Source organism: Rosa chinensis, chromosome 7 (assembly GCF_002994745.2).
Source record: "Rosa chinensis cultivar Old Blush chromosome 7, RchiOBHm-V2, whole genome shotgun sequence".
In the NCBI taxonomy this organism is placed as follows: Eukaryota; Viridiplantae; Streptophyta; class Magnoliopsida; order Rosales; family Rosaceae; genus Rosa; species Rosa chinensis.
The window spans coordinates 68,807,526-68,827,596 of record NC_037094.1 but is presented as its reverse complement, the minus strand read 5'-3'; the positions used below and the strand labels follow the sequence as shown (position 1 = coordinate 68,827,596).

Below are 20,071 nucleotides of genomic sequence, written 5' to 3'. Positions count from 1 at the left end.
AGATGAGTTTCAATGGAAGAAACGTCCTCCAATATTTGGGGGTCCAACGTGTTTTGAAGTTTCTTCATGGGGACTATGACACCATCATGGGTGTAGCCAACGCCTTGCTCAATGGTTGTGACCAACGTATCCTCTCATATTGCTTCCAAAACTTTCTGTGCAAGAGTATCAAGTATGTCAATAGAAAAACATGAATCAAATTCAACTGGATACCTCATAGCCTCAAAGATGTTGAAGCCTATCACATCTCCATCAAATTCCATAGTTAGAGAGCCAGCATAGACGTCAATTTTTGTCCTAGCAGTCCGCATGAAAGGTCTACCCAACAAAAGTGGCGTTGGGTTTATGGTGAATTCCTCCATGTCCAAAACATAAAAATCCGCGGGAAAGATCAAGTGATTAACCTGCACAAGCACATCTTCCAACAATCCTTTCGGAAAGGCCTTAGATCTATCCGCCAATTGAATAATTACGTTATCAGTTTTAAGTTTACCTAGACCTAAAGATGCATAAACAGAAAAAGACATGACATTTATAGATGCACCTAGATCTAACATGGCATTCTCAAATCTAGTGTTACCAATAACGCAAGGAATGGTGAAGCTTCCAGGATCTTTGCATTTTGGGGGAAGTTTCCTTTGAATAACAGCTGAGACATTCTCATTCACCTTCACAACCTCCTTTTCTCGAATTCTCCTTCTTGTTGTACAAAGCTCTTTCAAAAACTTTGCATATTTGGGCACTTGTTTTATAGCTTCAAGAAGGGGAATGTTTACATGCACTTTTTTAAAAGTATCCAAAACAGCTATGTCGCTTTCTTCTTGTTTGGATTTAGCAACTCTGTGAGGAAAAGGCATAGGAGAAAGGAAAGCATTAGTAATAACCGGAACTGAAGAGTTAGACAAATTACCTTTGGTTTTTGGTTTTGTTGGGGATTGCAATGAGCTTTCAATCCTGAGCGTAGCAGATTCTGGGATTGCAAGGTCAGTTTCAATCCTGGATGTAGCAGATCCACTTTTATCCTTTTCTTTTGGCGTCATGCTTTCCTTTTTCTGTGTTGCAGGATCTTCTTCCTTGTCATTCTTCTGGACAATGACGTCCTCCTCATCCTCTTGGACAACCTGGTTCTTCTTTGATGCCATAGGGGGGGTCTATGGTGGTCCTTCCACTCCTTGTTGTTATGGCTTTTGTTTGCTCAAAGTGAGGATTAGGAATGGTGCCACTTGGGAGCTTACCTTACTCATGAAATTTTCCCATGAACTCTACTACTTGGCTCATTTGCTTCTTCATCTCTGCCATGTCAGTACCAATGGTGTTGATTTGTCTCTCATGATTATTTTGACCTGCAAGTAAAGCTTGAGTAGACTTCGCTAATGCTTTAATCAATTCATCATTAGAAGAAGAGGCATTTGAATTAGAATTTGAAGTATTGAAGGAAGTAGGGTTTAGAGGAGCTTGAGGCTTTGGGAAAAATCCTGGAGGACGTTGATTTAAGGCTTGAGAAGCTTGTTGGGCGTTTTCATTGTCCCTCCAACGAAAATTTGGGTGATCTCTCCATCCAGGGTTGTAGGTGTTAGAATATGGGTCATTCCTTGGACGTTGGTACTCTTGTTGAAACCCTAGGGCATTGACACCTTCAAAGTTTCCTCCTTCCATGAGTTGAGGGCATTGGTCAGACATATGCTCTTGCATTGAGCACACTCCACATGCCATAACTTGTCCCTTCATTCCCTAAGAAATAATAGAAGTAAGCCTGTTAATTTTATCTTCCAATTGAACCAAAGTACTTACCTCATGAACTTTTTCACGTGTATGGGTGGACTTGGAACAGCCATATTGTTGTTGATTCAAGGCCCTATTCTCAATTAAGACCATTCCAGCTGCAGGTTCCTTGTCAACAAACGATCCTCCAGAAGCTGCATCGAGCATATCTCTTTCCAAGTTGGTGAGACCATCATAGAAGCAAGTGAGCAAGGTCTCATTCTTCATGCCATGTTGAGGGCATTGAGTGATAAGAGTCTTGAACCTTTCATAGTACTCTGCATAGGACTCATCTTGTCCTTGTTGAATGCCACTTATCTTCTTCCTAAGCATGATTATACAAGATGTAGGGAAGTATTTTTCCAAAAATGCCTTCATTATGTCTGCCCAAGATGTGCTGCATCCACTTGGCAACTCATAAAGCCATTGTTTTGCCTTGTCAGCCAACGAAAATGGGAAGGCTTTCAACTTTAAGATTTGCTCATCAGCTCCTTGTGGCGTCATGCTTGTGCAAATGAACTGAAACTCCATTAAGTGTTGATTGGGATCTTCCATAGAGAGTCCATAGATTGTTGGAAGACGATGAAGTAGCCCAGATTTCAACTCAAAGTCAGCTGTTGCTCCCTCAACTGCATCAGGGTAGGTTATACAAGTGGGGATGCCACCTGGTGGAATCACAGAGGTTGAAAGTTGCCTAATGGTGAGAGCCATTGGTTGAGGTGTTGGCGTTGAAGCTTGCTCTTGGAAGAGTGATGAGATGTCGTACACCTCTCCTTCTTCTTTTGGTGAAGACGAGCTTTTTATTGATTCGAATTGTTTTCAGAAGTTCAGGATCAAAAGGAAAAAGCTCGCCTTTTGGATTTTTCCTTGTATGCATAAACGAGTTGAAGTACCTGAGGAGCAAACAAGAACGGCGTTAGAAACCTAAGAAGAAAAACAAAAAACAAAGGGAAATAAATATAAGGGACAAAATTATGAAAGACTAGCACAAAAAAAATTTTATTTCAACTAGAAATCGTAAATCAAGTTAGAAAAGAAATAGAATTCTAATCGTTAACAAAAACTTTCTCTCCAAGTCATTCGGTAACTCCTTTCCAACACGACCAGGTAGGTAAGGAACGATTTTGGTGGAGACAAAGCTCACTTGAGAACACTTCTCGTATCCAGACCAATCCTAGACATTGTGTTGTAATAAGATGAGCCTAGAGGAAGTAGAGATAGAGTCAACGTTAAAAACTAGAATTCCAAAACTATTCAAGTATGATTTACAACCTCTAACTGAAACTTGAATTAAACTAAAAATTAAAATTGTGAAAAATAGGTATTTTTCAATCCCCGGCGACGTGGCGCCAAAAATTGATACGCTAAAAACAAGAGCGCAATTTAACCCTGCAAGATGTAGTCGTTAGCAATATAGAGAAAGCAAGGATCGTTCGATGCCAGAGATTAAGGGTAACAAATTAATCACAAAGAAAAATAAACTAAGCTAAACTAACAAAGAACCCAAATCAAACAAACAAAGAAAACTAACTAAAAGAAGAACAAAAGGCAGAATAGGGAAAAGGAGAGAGAAAGCAACGAAATAGAAAAAGAAAAGAAAAATAAATGTTTTGGGGGTTTTTAGGTTTTACGAAAATTAAAGGAAAACAAAGAAAGCAATTTCGATTTTAAGTTGAGAAAAATAAGATGGAGAAAACGTTAGAGACTCGGAAATCCACCACCAATTACTTTCAAACAATGTTAAGTTAACCTAGTTTCAATTACAAAGGTGTGAACAGAAATCAACCAAGAAACAAGTCGGAGCAGATCATGTCCCTTATTAATGTTTCCCTAATTACTTAGTCTACATGAACGCACAATAGCTAAGCCTATCAAACATGCAATCAAGATATAGAACGCTATCCTATCAACAACACATATAGTGTCAACATATTTGAAGCATTAAGATCTCATGGCAACGATTGCTTATAGAGTTGCAGTCTAGTGTGGAATGCCTACCTAGCATGCTCTTCTAGTTGTTTAAAACATCAGCTTTTGTTCAAAGCCTTGCATACTTGTGGATTAGAAAACAAGACGATTAGGTGAATTATTTTCTAAACCTAGCTCCAATTACATGCATAAATCCTATGTTGGCCACCATAATACATACACATGCAAAAGTTTTCAATCAATCAGAGATAAACAACCAACACCAAAAATCAAGAAACTAAATTTAAACAAACATATGTTCTACATAATTGGGGCTTCAAACCTCGCCCCTAACAAAAAGTAACTAGCCACACATCGTCTTAAATTCAACAAATAAAAGCAGGAATATTAGATTACAAGATGATAAAAACCGTAAAAGGAGAGTATGAGAGCCACGAATTCACTTTTAGGCAGCCTTTGATGCAGGCACTCCTTCAAGATAGGTCACGGCAGGAGCTTGATGGAAGATGGAAGATAGATTGCACGGTTTTTCTTCTTGAAGACTTGGGAATTTCGAGACTTTGTGTGCTAGGGTTTGGGAGAAGAAGATGGTGCTGTAGGATGGTGATTTTCAACCTGTTCAGAGCCTCTATATATATAGAATACACAGCCCAAGTTTCCTTTTCCAATTCTGCTTTGAAAGCCTCCCCTAGTTGCTCGAGGATTACTCTACTTGGTGCATAATTAAATGATTTTCAAGCCTTAATAATCTTCCCAAAATATTGATGAATCATTCTAGGACTCTCCTTCATATTTTCATCAGCATCTAACCTTCAAAAAATGCCCTGGAAATCCGTCCAAAGAAAAATCTAGGCCAAAAAGCCCTGTTTTGACTAGGATTCAATTTCTGTCTCTGAAGCTTCCTTCTTGGACAAGGAACAACTTTGTCTTGACAAGTTTCTGGATGGTTCTTGACTTTCACGTGCTCTATGACATCATATAATCTAGAATGATCAATAATCTTCTGGAAAAACTCCAAGAAAATCGCCGGAAAAGATCTCCCAAAAAGCTTCGTGAAAAGCTGACAGTTTCTGTCTTATCGGGAACCCTAGTTTGCGCTTGGTTTCCTACTTCCTCGTTAACAATTCTGACCAGTTCTTGGACTCTTGTTGAAGTATAACATCATGTATTTAAGGTTCTCTGGAGTACAGCTGGGAGAATGCAAGAATGTCTCCTCAAAACCGTTCCCAGAAAGCTGATTCTGAAACTGCAGTTTTCTGCTGTGCAGCAACTGTGTTGCACAACGATTTCCATGGACTTTCCTTGTAATTTCTGGCCAAATGGTTAATCAATGTTGATCCTCTGCATCAGTACTTCATGATCCATCACTCCTTTGCTCCCTTTAAGCTCTTATTTCTCTTGAATCACTCCACGAACTACCCAAAAGGAAAACAAAGTTAAAACTGACTTTTTAAAGAAAATAACTAAGAGAAGTGTAAAGGATTGCACTTTGTATTTATCGCATTTTATGCTCCTATCAACGAGGCAACATAAGAAAGTTCCGGCGAGGGTCTTAAACAGGGCATGTGCCAAGAGGATGGTCAAAGCGACCACATAAGAAGCAGGCTTCAAAGAGGGTCTCACAGTTGAGGTAGATAAGTTTGAGATCGTTGGAAAACGGGTCTGCATGCAGACGACGAGCTCTTTGCTGAGTACTGGTTAAATCCAACTCCACACAAGCACGAGCAAACAAAGATGTATTGGGGTTAAGGGATTTAAGATCAACCATTCTACAATGGCCAACAACATTAGCAAGTTTAACAACCTTCTCTTCAGTCCAGCAGTGTGGAGGCAACAAAGGGAAATGGACCCAGACTGAGAGTGTAGACAACCTAGAATGAAAGGAACAGAAAGCAAGGGATCATCTTTTTAACTCATATATTTGTTCTTGAACAAACCACGGTTTATTGTTGAGTACATAAATCAAATCCTCCTCAAAATCAAATGTAACTCTAACCCAATCCGAGATTCCGAGCCATAAGGATTGATCTGAAAAAGCCTTTCCAGTTGGCTACGCACCAAGATCTAACATTTTTTACAGGAATGGGTTCGTCAAAAATCTGTCATACCAGGCATCGTTTGCCTTGATCAACAATATCCGTCTCCAATGGGTCATCAAGGAGATCCACTATTGGTGGCGGGGCAAAAAAAGGGATAGAATATTGGCCTCGGTTCAGTGTCTAAGGAGAATGTTGTTCAGGAGGAGAAGGAACGGAGTGAAAATCAGGAGGGGGTCTACTAGATCCCTCACCAAAGGGCACAGGAATGGGTAGGCCTCGTTAATGGGCCGGGTCTTACTATATTTTTAAATAATAAAGGGTCGGGTTGGGTCGAGCTTTATTGTAAATCGCAAGATCCAAGCCCGTCCATATAAAGCGGGCCTCGCGGGCTCTTCCCGGCCAGGCCTTGTGGGCTTTATTTACAAATAGATCTTTAAAGATACTAATTTTTTATAAACCTATATTTATATATCATACGCTCCAAAGAGCAACCTCTATCAATTCAAAGAAAATGGGAAAACCGACGGTTGAATGAGATTATTACAACAAATTATGAGTGTGGTAAAAAATTTAGCCAATTTCACCATATTTTCGAATCTGATCGAACTGGTAAACCGTCATCACTTATATGTCTTCTTGGTTGACCAATGGCATGACGACTGCGAAACATGCTTATTTTTTCACATCACGTTTGTAAATATTTCATCGATGGATGTGCGTGGACATAAGATAAAAATTTCAATTTTAATTACAAAGACGTTGGCCTATACCAATTTGCCTCCTAAAGTTGTATGACTTATACATTGCATTTAAATTGTTGAGGTTCATTCTAAAGCAACCACGAAGTGGAAAATGAATTTGGCTAAATCAACCGCTCGATGGAGAGATTGTAATGTTTTATGGTGGTTGTAAAAAATCCAGTCAATTTGGTTCTCATTTCGAATTCAATCAACTAGGTCAAACTTAGTTACTTTTATAAACCTATATTTATATATAGATTAAATATTTGTTACTTCCTGTACTTTTCTCCCAAAAACAGTTCAGTTCCTCACCTTTTAAATTAAACAGTTTAGTTCTTATCCTCTCTAATTTTCACACAACAGGTCCAAAATGACTATTATACCCTTCACTTCATCTTTTTATCATTTTTCTCTCTTTTTTAATGTTTTTTTTTTCTCTCTCTCTCTCTCTCTGTTTTTTTTTTTTTTTTTTTTGCCTATCTCTCTCTCTGTTGCCGGAGGCGCTCTTGGCCTCAGGTCGAAACCTTCTTCTTCTTCTTCGAAACCTTCTTTTTCTTCAACCCATCATCCCTAATCTATCCAATTAACAACAATTGAGTGAATAGCCCAGAAGTAACACTCCAGAGACTACAACAATTCAAAAACCATCAGCCAAATCTATGTTTCTCATCTGCAACATAACAACCAAAGCCAAACACCCAATCATCAAAACCTGCATTTTTCACATCAAATTTCAAGTCAAACTTCTCTATAACTACAGCAAGTCTTCTACATCACAACATTTCCATCATTCTAATTGCGCATTGTTCAATTACTTGACTCACAATTAGAGAGAAAGAGGCGAAATGCTAAAGAAGGCAAAAGAAATTCAAAATGAATTGAAAAAAGGGAGATGAAGAAGAAAAGTGCTCACGGTGTCAGTGGGCTGAACCCTAATTTCGAAATAGCTGCTCTTGAGGGCCTTCAAATGCCACGGAGATATATCCTCTGCCGCCACCTTCACCTTGCGGCCAAAGCCTTCGACCCATCTAGAAAACCCTCTCTTGTTTTCTGTAGATCCTTTTTTTTTTTTTCCTCCTGATCTTCAATTCAGGTTTGCAGGTCGAGCTGAGGAGGTTGGGGTGGCGAGAGTGTAGAGCTGGGGAGGTTCGGGAGCAGCTTGTCGAGATTTGCGAGAGTCAACTGAGAGAGAGAGAGAGAGAGAGAAGTAGAAACAATAAATAAAAGAAAGAGAGAAAAATGATAAAAAGAGGAAGTGAAGGGTATAATAGTCATTTTGGATCTGTTGTGTGAGAATTTAAAAAAAAACAACGACTAAACTGTTTAATTTAAAAGGTGAGGGACCGAACTGTTTTTGGGAGAAAAGTACACGGAGTAACAAGTATTTAATCCTTTGTATATCATACACTTCAAAGAGCAACCTCTATCAATTCAAAGAAAATGGAAAAACCGATTATTGGATGAGATTATTACAATAAATTATGAGTGTGGTAAAAAATTTAGGCAATTTCACCATATTTTCGAATCCGATCGAATGGTCAACCGTCGTCAGTTGTATGTCTTCTTGGTTGACCAATGGCGTGACGACTGTGAAATGTGCTTATTTTTGCACATCACGTTTGTACATATTCCATCGATGGAAGTGCATGTACATAAGATAAAAATTTCAATTTTAATTACAAAGACGTTGGCCTATACCAATTTGCTTCCTAAAGTTGTATGACTTATACATTGCATTAAATTGTTGAAGTTCATTCTAAAGTAACCATGAAGTGAAAAATGATTTTAGAAAAAAAAATGGAGTTAACATAAATAATAAGAATTTAGAAAAACTAACCGCTCGATGGAGAGATTGTAATGTTTTATGGTGGTTGTAAAAAATCCAGCCAATTTAGTTCTCATTTCGAATTCGATCAACTAGGTCAAACTTGGTTACTTTTATAAACCTATATTTATATATCATACACTCCAAAGGGCAACATTTATCAATTCAAAGAAAATGGGAAAACCGACCGTTGGATGAAATTATTACAATAAATTATGATTGTGTTAAAAAATGGGTAAAATCTTTATATGGTACCTGATCTATCACGAAATGCACTTTTTGGTACCTACAAATTTTTAGGGAGTCTAGTGGTACCTGTATTATCCCTCCGTTAGTCATTTTAGTACTTCCGTCAATTATTCCGTTAAAGTATGGGTAAAATCGTAAAACACCTCTTTTTCATATTTCTTTTACAAATTTTTTATTAAACTAAATGGAAATTATTCTATGCACTGACAGTGCAAATAACTCAACACTTATAAGATGATCTCAACCCTTGATATTTATAATTAATATTTTTATTAATAACCTAATAGTGTATTTAATATAATCTAACCATCCATTTATGTCGGTGCACTGAATCCTCCCTCTTAGACTAGGTTAAAAGAAAGACCTAGAATTGGATTTAGTGAATATCTAGATTTACCTACCATCTTTATTGATTAATCCTATTAATTGTTTGAGAAAAAAGTTATCTCCAAATTAGTATATATTAAATTTTCATAAAATAAAAAAAGTTATCTCCGAAAAGTTATCTCCAAATTTTCATATATTAAATTTTCATAAAAGTACTTAAATTAATTTATCCAAGTATCCTGATAACAATGAAGAATAAATTGGGTGTTATTTCTCTTTTTTTTATGTGTCAAAATACTTTTTAATTATAAATATTCAATATATTTAATTCTATAATTTTAATTCTGAATAAAAAGAATATTTTATCCTTATTATTTTACTCACATGAGTGTCACATAACCGCCACGTAGGTATTTTTAACGGAATAATGGACGGATGTACTATAAGGGCTAACGGAGGGATAGTACAGGTACCACTGGACTCCCTGAAAATTTGTAAGTACCAAAAAGTGCATTCCGTGATAGTTCGGGTACTATATGGGTGACCGTCACTTATAAGTCTTATTGGTTGACCGATGGCGTGACGACCACGGATACGAGGCTTCGGATACAATAATAACACGCACTACATGACAAGTCCGTGAAATTTTTCTTTGATTATTTTGGACACCCGAGCTATTTTTAACAATTTATAGAAGTGTAAAATAAATAAAATTAAGCTAATTAAATTAATTTGTGGGTTTTTATGGGCAGGGCCTGGTGGGGCTTTACAGGCTTTTGAAGGGCTGGGCCGGGTTTTAAATCCCTAAACTAAGCCCGACCCTCTACACACTGAAGCGGGCTTTTGCGGGTTTTTTGGGAGGCCGAACCGAGCTTTTACCCATCGAGCTTGCGGGCCTCCATCGACCCACTTGATCCGCGGGCTGAATGATGAGGCCTAGGAATAGGTCTATCATCATCAGGGGATGAGGGAGGAGAATGGGGTGGAGATGACACAGTGAAGTTAGAGGGAGAGTAACTGGAAAACAGAGACATCGGAAGGAGGAGATGGAAGGAGGGATGATATAGAAACTACATGTGATCATCCAAAATTAATATAGGCGATTCTCTAGACAGCAGACACAAGGCTCCAGAGTATCTAAGAGTAGGAATCATAATGACTGAAGTGCGCATGCCAGAATACGAAACGATCACTGGACAAATGGACCATAAAAGATCGATCGGATGGTGAGGAAATAACCAGAGGCGAAATCGAGAACGCCAAAGAAAATCCGGTAATAGGACCATCATAAATGCTTGGGAAAAGAAGATGATGAAGCCAAATTGACAAGCCAAAAGTGGAAGGTCCAAGACAGAAGGCCGGAGAACACCACAGATTGAAAGAGATATCAACAAAACCATACAGACCAGACAAGCAGGGAACATCAGAAGGACCCAACTACAGGGAAAAACCAATGGACCAAAAGAGAAAACCACCAGATTGTAAGAAAACAGACAAGGTTAATGGAAAAAGCAAAAGATTTGATAGAGGAAACACATGGAATATACAAGAAACAACCTAAAGATTGAGAAGAGTAAGGTGGAAGCTGAATGTGGTCGTGGAACATGGTAGAGAGAGAAGGAAGGTTCTAGGAATTCTACGTATGAAACAACTTTGAACTTGCTATCAAATGGATATGGTCGTGCCCCCCACGTCCACGAAAAAAAAAAAACAGTTCTATAAAGTACAGTAGTACACGAAACATACATAAATAAATTTGATGGAATTATTTAAGCATAATAAAATACAACCTTACTTTTCTACGCACCATCTCCACGACCTCCACCTCCACCTCCACCTCCACAAGCACCACCACCACCATCACCTCCACAACCTCCGCCACCATTTCCTCCACCATAAACAGCTCCTCCAGCTGCTCCACCACAACCGCCACCGCCACCACAACCGCCACCGTCACCGCCACCACAACCGCCACCGCCACCACCACCACCACCACCACAGCCTGTCTTTTTTTTTCCTAATCCACAAGCAAATATAACCATCGATATGAGTGAGAGAGACATAAGAACCATGCCAACCAAAAGATGGCTGCCGGAGTTGTCTGGCAAGTGAAGAACACCACCAACAACAACAAAATAATTTCTAGCCATATTTTGGGTCTCGATGCGTTACAATATTAACTACATGAACAAATGTTGTGTTCAATTACAAGTGAAGAACAGCTATATATAGGAGTATAGGACTTTCAGCATGTACATATCACATCATGTTAATATAATAATATTGAAGTTACATACATGCACCCAAGGGCAAATGCAGTGTTTAAGTTCCAAAGCCGTAGTTTTCAAGTTATTTAAATTGATCGAGACTTCCGGCTGTGAAAAACTGACTAGTTGATTCAAAATTTCAATTATTCAGAACTGAGTCTCCTCAGTTGCAGATACATTTTCCCAAAAATTTTAGTTATTGGTCGTGATGTTGAAGGGTTGAAGCTTAGAAGACTCTATTACAAGGGTTTGATTCAGTGCTGTAAGATTCGAATGATTAATGCAAAATGTCAATGTCACATTTGCTCACATTTTTTTAAGGGTGAATCCAACGACAATGCAAAAGTCAATATGTTTAACACCAACAAATTCCATCCAAGCAAAAGTTATGGATTTCTTAAGTTTGAACTCGCAAGTATATCAATATAACCATCGATATGAGTGAGAGAGACATGAGAACCATGCCAACCAAAAGCAGGCTGCCGCAGTTGTCTGGCAAGATATTGGGACCTACTCCCACTCCATGACCACCACCCACAACAAAATAATTTATAGCCATATTGAGTCTCGATGAGTTACAATATTAACTACTTGAACAAATGTTGTGTTCAATTACAAGTGAAGAACAGCTGTATATAGGACTTTCAAGCACATACATATCACATCATGTTAATATAATAATATTGAAGTTACATACATGCACCTAAGGGCAAATGCAGTGTCGAAGTTTCAAAGCCGTAGTTTTCAAGTTATTTTAATTGATCGAGACATCCGGCTGTGCAAAACTGACTAGTTGATTCAAAATTTCAATTATATCAATAAAAAGGAATAAATAAGATCCACATATAAGAAGATATAATAAAAGAATTCTCTGTTTCATATGCATGACAGATAATCCACATGGCTCACTCACTGTAGCATCAAATCCCTTTTATTAATTTTTCTTTTTATAAACAAAATACAGCTATTGCATCCCTTTATACAAGAATCGCAGTAGAGTAAGAAACTTCAAGTTCAAAGAAACAAAAAATTATTACGAGATTTATAAGAAAATTACAGCATCAGAGATGGGCTTGTCATGTACAGCAGAGTATAGTAACCTTTAAATCTTTTAACAAGTGAAAAAGAAAATTTTATCACCTAAGCCCATCAAGAGAGACATTCAACCAAGGCAAATGAATAAGCTGGTGAGCTTCAGATAAGAGGTACACAATCTAAGCTTCTGGTATAGGTGTAAGAAGTTCCTGGTAAAAAAAAAAAACAAAAGTAATAAAAAATGAGTAACATAAAGAAAAGCTTGTCACCAAAAATGCAAGTGAGGAAGTAAATAGGAGAGCTTCTTCCTTTTTTGTTTTTTTTTTTGGCTCAGAAATAGGAGAGCTAGTGAGCTACTGTAAAGAGAACTACCTCAGAAAACCGCAAACGCCCATGATGCACATTACAAGTTTCCACAATCGTCTCCCACTTGGGATCGAGAGAGGATATCTTAGAAACCAGACTGCTGGTATAAATGCGTGAACCAAGAGACGACTGCCAAGATGAATTCCTGGAGGAAATGGTAGGCAAGGTACGATTTAGCCAAGACTCTGACGGTGATTTTGGTAAAGGATATCCAAAAGGTAGTCGTGCATTGTTGCCCTGGGAACTACCTTGATTACCAAGTTTCACAAGACGTTGGCTTTCTAAATCAATCTTCCCCTTCCTGGCCACTTTCGAGCTGATCAAGGTAATAAGAACTAGGCCATGAGAAATGTCATCAGTACCTGAAGTCTTAGGCTGTTGGGTTTCTAAATCAGTGTTCTCCTCATCAGCCAGCTTCACGCTTGTCAACCTAATAGACTCCTGAGTAAGTCCATGGCAATTTTCTTGATCATCTGAATTCTCCAACTGTTGGCTTTCTAAATTAAACTCCTCTTGGTTGGACACTACTGAGATTGCCAGTTTGTTAGAATCCTTTTGATCCTGTAGAGAACCATTTCTTGTGATTGTTTGCCCATCACCGATGGATTTGCCAGATGAAGACAGAAAATTGGAGTTAGAGAAGTCCAAACATTCAAACTGAACTACTGCCTTCTCATTCACATCCCCCGGGTGTTCAATATCTTCACATGAAGACTCTGCCAATGGAGTTTCTTCCATTTCACCACTTCTTTCAGGAATGCCAAATCATTCCGTTTGTAATCAATAAGTCCCTTTATCTCGCCCTTTATATCCGAGGAAAATGAATTTGAACTTGAAGATTTTACTGTCTGTACAGAATCAACATACAGTGTCTTCTCAACCACAGGACTTCCTAAGCCCGCTTCCCATTCAGCATTCTCACTAGCCAATATTTCCAGAAACCTGCAGTCGTTTCTATATTTATCCGAGCTACTAGTCTCCTTGGAACTCTTAGCTTTCTCAGGAATACCAAGAAAACATTTTCCATCATGAAGGATAGACTGAGAACATTCCCTACGGTAGGGTGGTATGCCACTACCCTGCAGACAGCTGTTTACTGATGACCCATCTAATGTCAGACCATCACTTCTGTTACTGATCTGGTTGGATTCACGTTTCAAATCAATGTTATCTTCATGCAGCCCAGCTTCTTGATCACCACTAATTAATCTTTGTTTATATACACCACTCCCGGCATGCTAGAGAAATAAACAGTTAATGTTCAAAAAAACTTCTTGACCGTATAATAATAAAAGGAAAACATTAAGGAAAAAAATAGAGAAGGAAGAATATCTTTTCTTTAGCTTCAGTGTGAGAATAAGAAGAGTTACTGTGCACCCTACGAACAGAAGAAATGGGTAATTGCACCAGCATTCTCATCCCTGGAACAGGATTAAAAAGTAAATGGAACTTTTTAGGCAAAATCCAGGAAATAACGCATAAACTTTAGCTAAAAATATTTCAGATCCTTAGTAAACATCACCTTCATCCTCACTTGCTTCCCCAGTTATATCTCGAACATAAAGTGGCCTATATTGATTAAATTGATGCTGCTTATCCCCAGTCACTACCTTTCTCACCCTTCTTGGTTCCTCTCTGGAATTGGTTGCTCTCTAGCCACTTGTTGCTTCCTAGGAGCATTATGAGGTGTTTCTGAAGCCATTGCTTTTGCTGCAGGCAAGAACCGACCCATCATGAAATCCCGTATCTGTGGATCTGTTGAGAAAGTTCCAGAGGGTATGATATCTGGACCATCCAGTCCACTTACACTACGGTTCATATAGGCTGATTCAGTTCTAGAAAATGCATCAAGTGCATCTAAATAGGTCTCATCACCATCCTCTGAACTAGTCCTCTCCTCCTTCCCCTCTTTAGATCTTTCATCCTTAGTAGCTACTTTTCTCTCCAAGGCTGAAATAGTTTGAGCACTGGAAAGCTCATTCCCAGTTTGGGATTGAGCAGCTGTTGTACCTTTAGCACCTTTATCCAACCCTTGCTTCTTAAACTTTGAGACCCTTCGAGGTGGAAGCTTTGGTGCAACCAGAGGCCCTTCAAGATCCTGATTTTTGGGTATACTTTCGTCCTTGGGTCTTCCTGGAATTTGCTCCCATATAAAAGGCACAGTTCCCAGATTCCTCACTGGACCTGATTTCAGTTCTGACAACAAGAGGAGGTAGTTTCGGTTGTGATTTAGCTGTCTTCCTTTTGTCATCAGCTACTGAGGAGACAGTTGTCGCTGAGAAACGTCTCACAGATAGAAGTGGCCGGTTAAAATTCAACTGCTTCTATTCCATGAGATTTAGTATCTTGTATTTTGTTTTCCTTCCCTACAAAGCAACATGATCTAATCAGAATGCAGCCCAACGGAAAAAGATCAAGGAAGTAGAAACACAACAGAGGAGAGAATAAACAAGTAGTCCACTAAGTATACTGTAAGTTGTCGATATTTCACTCAAGCAAGTCTATATTAGAAATGAAAGTTGATTCAAGTAAAAACAAAAAACAAAACCAAACCTTGAGACCCTCTTTGAGCATCCAAGCAATTTCAGCTTTGACAAGAATTCCTCAATTTTTGAGGTTTAATATCACACATTCAACAACTGCTAGACATTTTGATCTTTCCATCAAAACAGAGTTATTACTTCTTCAATTTTCATGAAATGCACTTCATTCTTTTGTCTACGTATACATAATAACAGTATCTATTCCATGACATATGAACTTGTTCTATGATTTTGGACCCCCAAGTTACTACCCTGCATTTAAGAACAATAAGCCCTGAACTCATGAAGTAGTGGCATCCTGATATCTTTCCTGTGAACCCAACAACAAAAATAAAGTTAGTATCATTCACCCAAGCTCAATAATTGTGACCAATGTGCCGGTCAACACTTCCACTCATCTGAAAGCCCTGGAAGGCAAAAAGGCAAAAGGCAATGGAACTAAAAGGTTTCACTATTTACCCAAGAACTGGAAAGCTGAATGCAAAAGATTTGGTTTTGAATAAATTGGAATTTCATTTTGCTTCCTTTTATGGATTTCTGAGAAACCCAAATGGAAGGTTTTGAATAGTATACTCTGTGAAAGTGATTGGTCCTTGTTCTTTTGGTCAAATACCCAGAAATAATTACAGCTCAAAATGGACAGAATTTCTAATATTCTGATAAATCAGCAACAATTATATCAGCCCCCATGAAATTCTTGCTTCTTAGCTACACAAAAGGCCCTTAATCCTCCACAGAACCCCACCCTTTTTTTATTTTCACCCACATTACCATGTAAACAAAATTCAAGCTAATCAAGAACTATGCTAAATTTATGCATTTCGCAAGACAAGTCAGCCAGAAAATCACTGCTCACTGCTCAACCATAAATATAAAAGAAAATCAAGAAGAGGAAAACAAGAAGACAAACAAGAAAAGAGAGGTGTAAGTAGAAAGAAAAAGAGAGAAGAACCTGAGATATGAGGCGTTCCCAGAAGAAGAAGCAATTGGGATTTTGGAAAGATTAACAAATGCGAGCTGTGGAAGTCATGCAAACAAAGACGGAGAGGAGAGGTGGGGTGATAATCAATAGGCTTGAAATTCAGAGAAATTTGACGGACAAAGAATAGAATAAAGGGGTTACAGAGAGAGAGAGAGAGAGAGAGAGACTGGTGTGTACGCTTGGTGTTAAATTCCTTTGGCTGGTTTCTATTGATCAGTGGTTTCTATCTATTGCAAATTCTCAAACCAGCAAGAGTGAAAAAAAAGAGGTTACTAACCATCATCAGTTTCTTCTGCTGGAACATTTGGAAGTCAAGATTCGCCTTTATCTACCAGCATAAGAGTATTTACCCTCTTCAAACAATTAACTCCACCTCCAATCTGATTTCAGAATTCCTGAAGTTCACAAAGCCTTCACCGATTGTTCCAGCGACTGAGGCCTCGGAAGCTCCTTCTCCTTCTAGTTGGATTGCTCCGCCTGCAAGCTTTGCAAAGGTGAACTGCAACACTGCATGGTCTGCCCCCAACTTCGCTGGTTTGGGTGTTATTATCCGTGACCATTCAGGATCCCTTCTGGGTGGATTAACTACACCTGCAATCTGCAGCTCTGTGGTTATTGCTGAATCTGAAGCTCTGTTGGCTGGAGTTAACTTTGTCATTTCTATGAACCTGAAAAATGTGAGATTTGAGTCAGACTCGAAAGAAATTATCAAAGACTTGAAGGAGTTGGAGTACTTATCCGATCTTGAATCAAATCAAAAGAGATGCTCTCTGATGATTGTGATTGGGAATGGGTTCCCAGAGAAGCGAATCGTGCTGCCAATACGGCGGCCTCGCTTGCCAGTCGGACGGTGGGTCCTCTGAGATGGGCTAATCAGCCACCACCGTCCCTGTTTCGAGGAACGACGGACTCCCATGCCTCACGCGACGGAGCTTGGGCTTTAGTTGAAATTAAACATTTCCTTCGTTGTATGTTTCTGGGCTTCAGTTCTTTTGCTGGGCTCTTGGACTTTTGTCCCTTGATGAATTTCTTCATTACCAAAAAAAAAAAAAAAACCTCCGGCCGAGTGCAGAGCAGAGCATGCCCGCCGATAATGAAAAGCCAAATTTGAAAATTACATCATCAGTGAGTCCATTTCATCAGTGACAGGTTATGAACAGTGGCGGATCCAGGATTGGAACCTTGGACGGGCTGGATTTCTTAAACAAAAAAAAAATTATATATATATATATATATATATATTATGGAGAATCTCGACGGTGCGAGAGAATTTTATAAATTAAAAAAAATGTACATCTAGTCAGGGGGGGACGTAGTGAGCCTTACCCCTCAAATGCATATCTATACAAAAATAAAAAACAAAATCAACAACAAAATAAACGTGCAATGCAATACAAGAACCTAAACTAACTAAATCTAACTCTACGAGTTCCACAAGCTTCAAACTCTTTGATCACCGATTCATTGTCAATAGATTCAGCATATTCTTTCTCAATGTGAAGGACCATACAATCACCAAGAAACTCATCCTCCATCTTGTTTCTAAGTTTATTCTTAATGATGTTCATAGCTGAAAATGCCCTTTCAGTGGTCGCCGTAGAAACAGGAATAGTCAAAACTAGACAAATCAATCTATAAAGCATAGGGAAAAATTCTGACTTCCTTGATTGAACCAACATTCTGCACAAATCAGAAATGGATTCCAAATTCTGGAACTTTGGATCACTACGCATATCCTTCTCATAATATGCACACTCTAATTCTAGAGCAAACATTTCACTATCAACAAAATCTTCAGGATAATACTTCTTTGCAAGATTGCATGCACCTTCAGTTTTAAAATTACTGAAGTTATCACGAGGATCCAAGGTTGAACTAAGTATAAGAAGTTCAGATGTTTGGTCTGAGAATCTTCTATTCAACTCGCTCAACTGAAAATCAACTAAAGCATTGAAGACATCTATATGGTAATGATGCTCAACTGTAATGAAATCTCTTTGTTGGCAACGACGACCTGTACCATCCTTATAACGAGCATTCATATCAGGCATATCAATATCATGTTTCTCACAAAAAGTTTCAACATTTCTTACCAAGTCATCCCAGCCTTCTTCTCTCATCTCTTGAAGAAATGATTTTGTATGTCCAACAAACTTCATAGCATGTACGAAGTCAAGAGATTTTCGCTGCAATGTCTGACAAAGAACTTCAGTAATTTTCATCAATTTGTGCATTAGAAGCAAGCAGAACACAAAATCAAAAGACATCATAGCTTTAAGAACAGCCACAGCTTCTCCTTGCAATTCCTTGGGTCCTTGCTCAATCATATAATTAAGAGTTTTTTTGGTTGAACTAAACAATTCAATCAAACTCTTAATTGAACGAAAATGTGAGCTCCAACGTGTAGCAGCAGCTCGTTGCAAAGTACAAACTTGATTAGCACCAGTACCTGTTTGAAGTTGGCCACACGCTACCAAATCTGCAATTTCTTCCTTTCTCACAGCTTTTAATGCAGAATGACGCTTAGCAGAAGAATCAACAAAATTCACAATTAAACTTAAACTTGAAAATAATTGCCAAATCTCCGGCACCCCTTTAGCTGTAGCATTCAATGACAATTGCAAGCGGTGAGCAAAACAATGCACATAATAAGCATAAGGACACTCTTCAAGAAACAATGCTTGTAACCCATTATAAATACCTCTCATATTACTAGCACCATCATATCCTTGACCACGCATATTTCTCACTTGAAGATTGTACATAGTAAGTACTTTAGAAATCTCATCTTTAAGAGTTTGTGAGGTAGTGTTAGGAACACTCACAATCTTAAAAAATCGTTCTCGAATAATACCTTGACAATCAACAAACCTCAAAATAATGGCCATTTGTTCCTTACTAGATATATCTACTGCTTCATCAACAAGAATACAATATTTGGAATCTCCAACTTCTTCACGTATCTTGTTCCTCACTTTATTACCAAGAATATTTAGAAGTTGCTTTTGAATTGATGGACTAATGTACTTGGCATTTCCGGGAGCATTTCCCAAAACAACTCTCTCAACCTCAATACTCATTCTTGAAAAAGATTTTATGACTTCTCTAAAATATCCCGCATTCAATGAGTTTTCAGTTTCATCATGGCCTCTAAAAGCAGCTCCTTGATTAGCTAGCAATCTTACACTTTCTATTGAAGCCTTAAGCCTCAATCGATTGTCCTCTATATCCTTACTAGATTTTGACTGAAAAATTGTTTCAATTTGTTTGGTAGGATTTCTTAATAAATCCCATTTTTGCATTGCAGCATGATGGGGAGAATTAAGGCCTCCTACATGCTTCATCAACACATTATCACTACCACAAACTCTCTTCCAAGCCTTAAACCCATCAACGGTGAATGCTGTATGCTGAGAATCTTCAGTGTCAAATAGAAAACAAGGGAAGCAATACACCCTATCAAGAGCAATTGAATATTCAAGCCATGGATTGTCCTTGAACCAAGAAAACTGAAATCTACGTTGTTGACTCCCTTGTTCAGTGAATGGAAATTCTAACTCAGGTTGAAATGGACCCAACAAAACATAGGTTTTTCGAATACTATCACGCTCATTGACTGGATATTTCCATATGGCACAACGTAATCCAGGATCACGTTCAAGAGCGTTGATATTATTTTGTGGTTCAGGAATGGAAGGTTGGGGTTCAACATCAATATTTGGAGAGGATATGGAAGGTTCAGAAACCACATTTGAACTTGAAGACTCAACATTTGTTCTTTTAAACCATGAGTCAATGAATTTTGATCGCTTCGCTTTGGGCTCATGATTTGACATTTTACTCTAACACCTATAAATTAAGAAATTAACTTTGAATTAACTACTTTTCATAATAACTAATTTAACAAAAATAAAAAACCACAATATAAATTATATGAAAGAGAGTTTAATAATAAACCAGCAGTATATGTGTTTTCCAATATCAATAATAACAAGTCCTACATATTGC

General features: G+C 38.2%; 4 protein-coding genes and 1 non-coding gene across 13 annotated transcripts; 1 reads left to right on the top strand and 4 right to left on the bottom strand.

Moving 5' to 3' along the window:
- Positions 1 to 134: 134 nt before the first annotated feature.
- Positions 135 to 1,142, bottom strand: LOC112178476. The gene has a single exon (XM_024316618.1). It carries the CDS (start codon positions 1,140 to 1,142, stop codon positions 135 to 137), a length of 1,008 nt encoding a protein of 335 aa, XP_024172386.1.
- Positions 1,143 to 1,236: 94 nt separating this feature from the next.
- On the bottom strand, positions 1,237 to 2,472 carry LOC112178475. The gene is made up of 2 exons (XM_024316617.1): positions 1,792 to 2,472; positions 1,237 to 1,731 (listed from the first exon to the last, which is right to left on the bottom strand). The coding sequence occupies exons 1-2, from the start codon at positions 2,470 to 2,472 to the stop codon at positions 1,237 to 1,239; spliced, it is 1,176 nt and encodes a 391-aa protein (XP_024172385.1).
- Positions 1,988 to 2,094, top strand: LOC112181017. Its single transcript, XR_002928631.1, has one exon. It is a non-coding gene; the product is annotated as a small nucleolar RNA R71 (small nucleolar RNA).
- Positions 2,473 to 12,066: 9,594 nt separating the features above from the next.
- LOC112175967 lies at positions 12,067 to 17,206 on the bottom strand. 9 transcript variants are annotated; one of them, XM_040510967.1, is made up of 5 exons: positions 16,341 to 17,206; positions 16,034 to 16,098; positions 14,061 to 15,391; positions 12,545 to 13,959; positions 12,067 to 12,381 (listed from the first exon to the last, which is right to left on the bottom strand). In XM_040510967.1, the coding sequence occupies exons 4-5, from the start codon at positions 13,274 to 13,276 to the stop codon at positions 12,352 to 12,354; spliced, it is 762 nt and encodes a 253-aa protein (XP_040366901.1). In that variant the 5' UTR covers positions 13,277 to 13,959; positions 14,061 to 15,391; positions 16,034 to 16,098; positions 16,341 to 17,206; the 3' UTR covers positions 12,067 to 12,351. The 9 variants fall into 9 exon arrangements, with proteins under 9 accessions (XP_040366901.1, XP_024169480.1, XP_040366903.1 ...); XM_024313712.2 differs by having other exon boundaries at positions 14,061 to 14,904; XM_040510969.1 differs by having other exon boundaries at positions 14,061 to 14,248; positions 14,346 to 17,206.
- A 263-nt stretch (positions 17,207 to 17,469) lies between these two features.
- On the bottom strand, positions 17,470 to 19,899 carry LOC112178474 (zinc finger MYM-type protein 1). The gene has a single exon (XM_024316616.1). It carries the CDS (start codon positions 19,897 to 19,899, stop codon positions 17,470 to 17,472), a length of 2,430 nt encoding a protein of 809 aa, XP_024172384.1.
- Between the last annotated feature and the right edge of the window lie 172 nt (positions 19,900 to 20,071).

Excerpts from the sequence above, each read along its gene's own strand:
- LOC112178474 (XM_024316616.1), bottom strand. The coding sequence starts at position 19,899 with ATGTCAAATCATGAGCCCAAAGCGAAGCGATCAAAATTCATTGACTCA.
- LOC112178476 (XM_024316618.1), bottom strand. The coding sequence starts at position 1,142 with ATGGCATCAAAGAAGAACCAGGTTGTCCAAGAGGATGAGGAGGACGTC.
- LOC112175967 (XM_040510969.1), bottom strand. The coding sequence starts at position 13,276 with ATGGAAGAAACTCCATTGGCAGAGTCTTCATGTGAAGATATTGAACAC. Across the intron at positions 12,382-12,544 it reads GGCGTTTGCGGTTTTCTGAG|GAACTTCTTACACCTATACC; the intron begins GTAGTTCTCTTT and ends TTTTTTTACCAG.
- LOC112178475 (XM_024316617.1), bottom strand. The coding sequence starts at position 2,472 with ATGGCTCTCACCATTAGGCAACTTTCAACCTCTGTGATTCCACCAGGT. Across the intron at positions 1,732-1,791 it reads CACGTGAAAAAGTTCATGAG|GGAATGAAGGGACAAGTTAT; the intron begins GTAAGTACTTTG and ends ATTATTTCTTAG.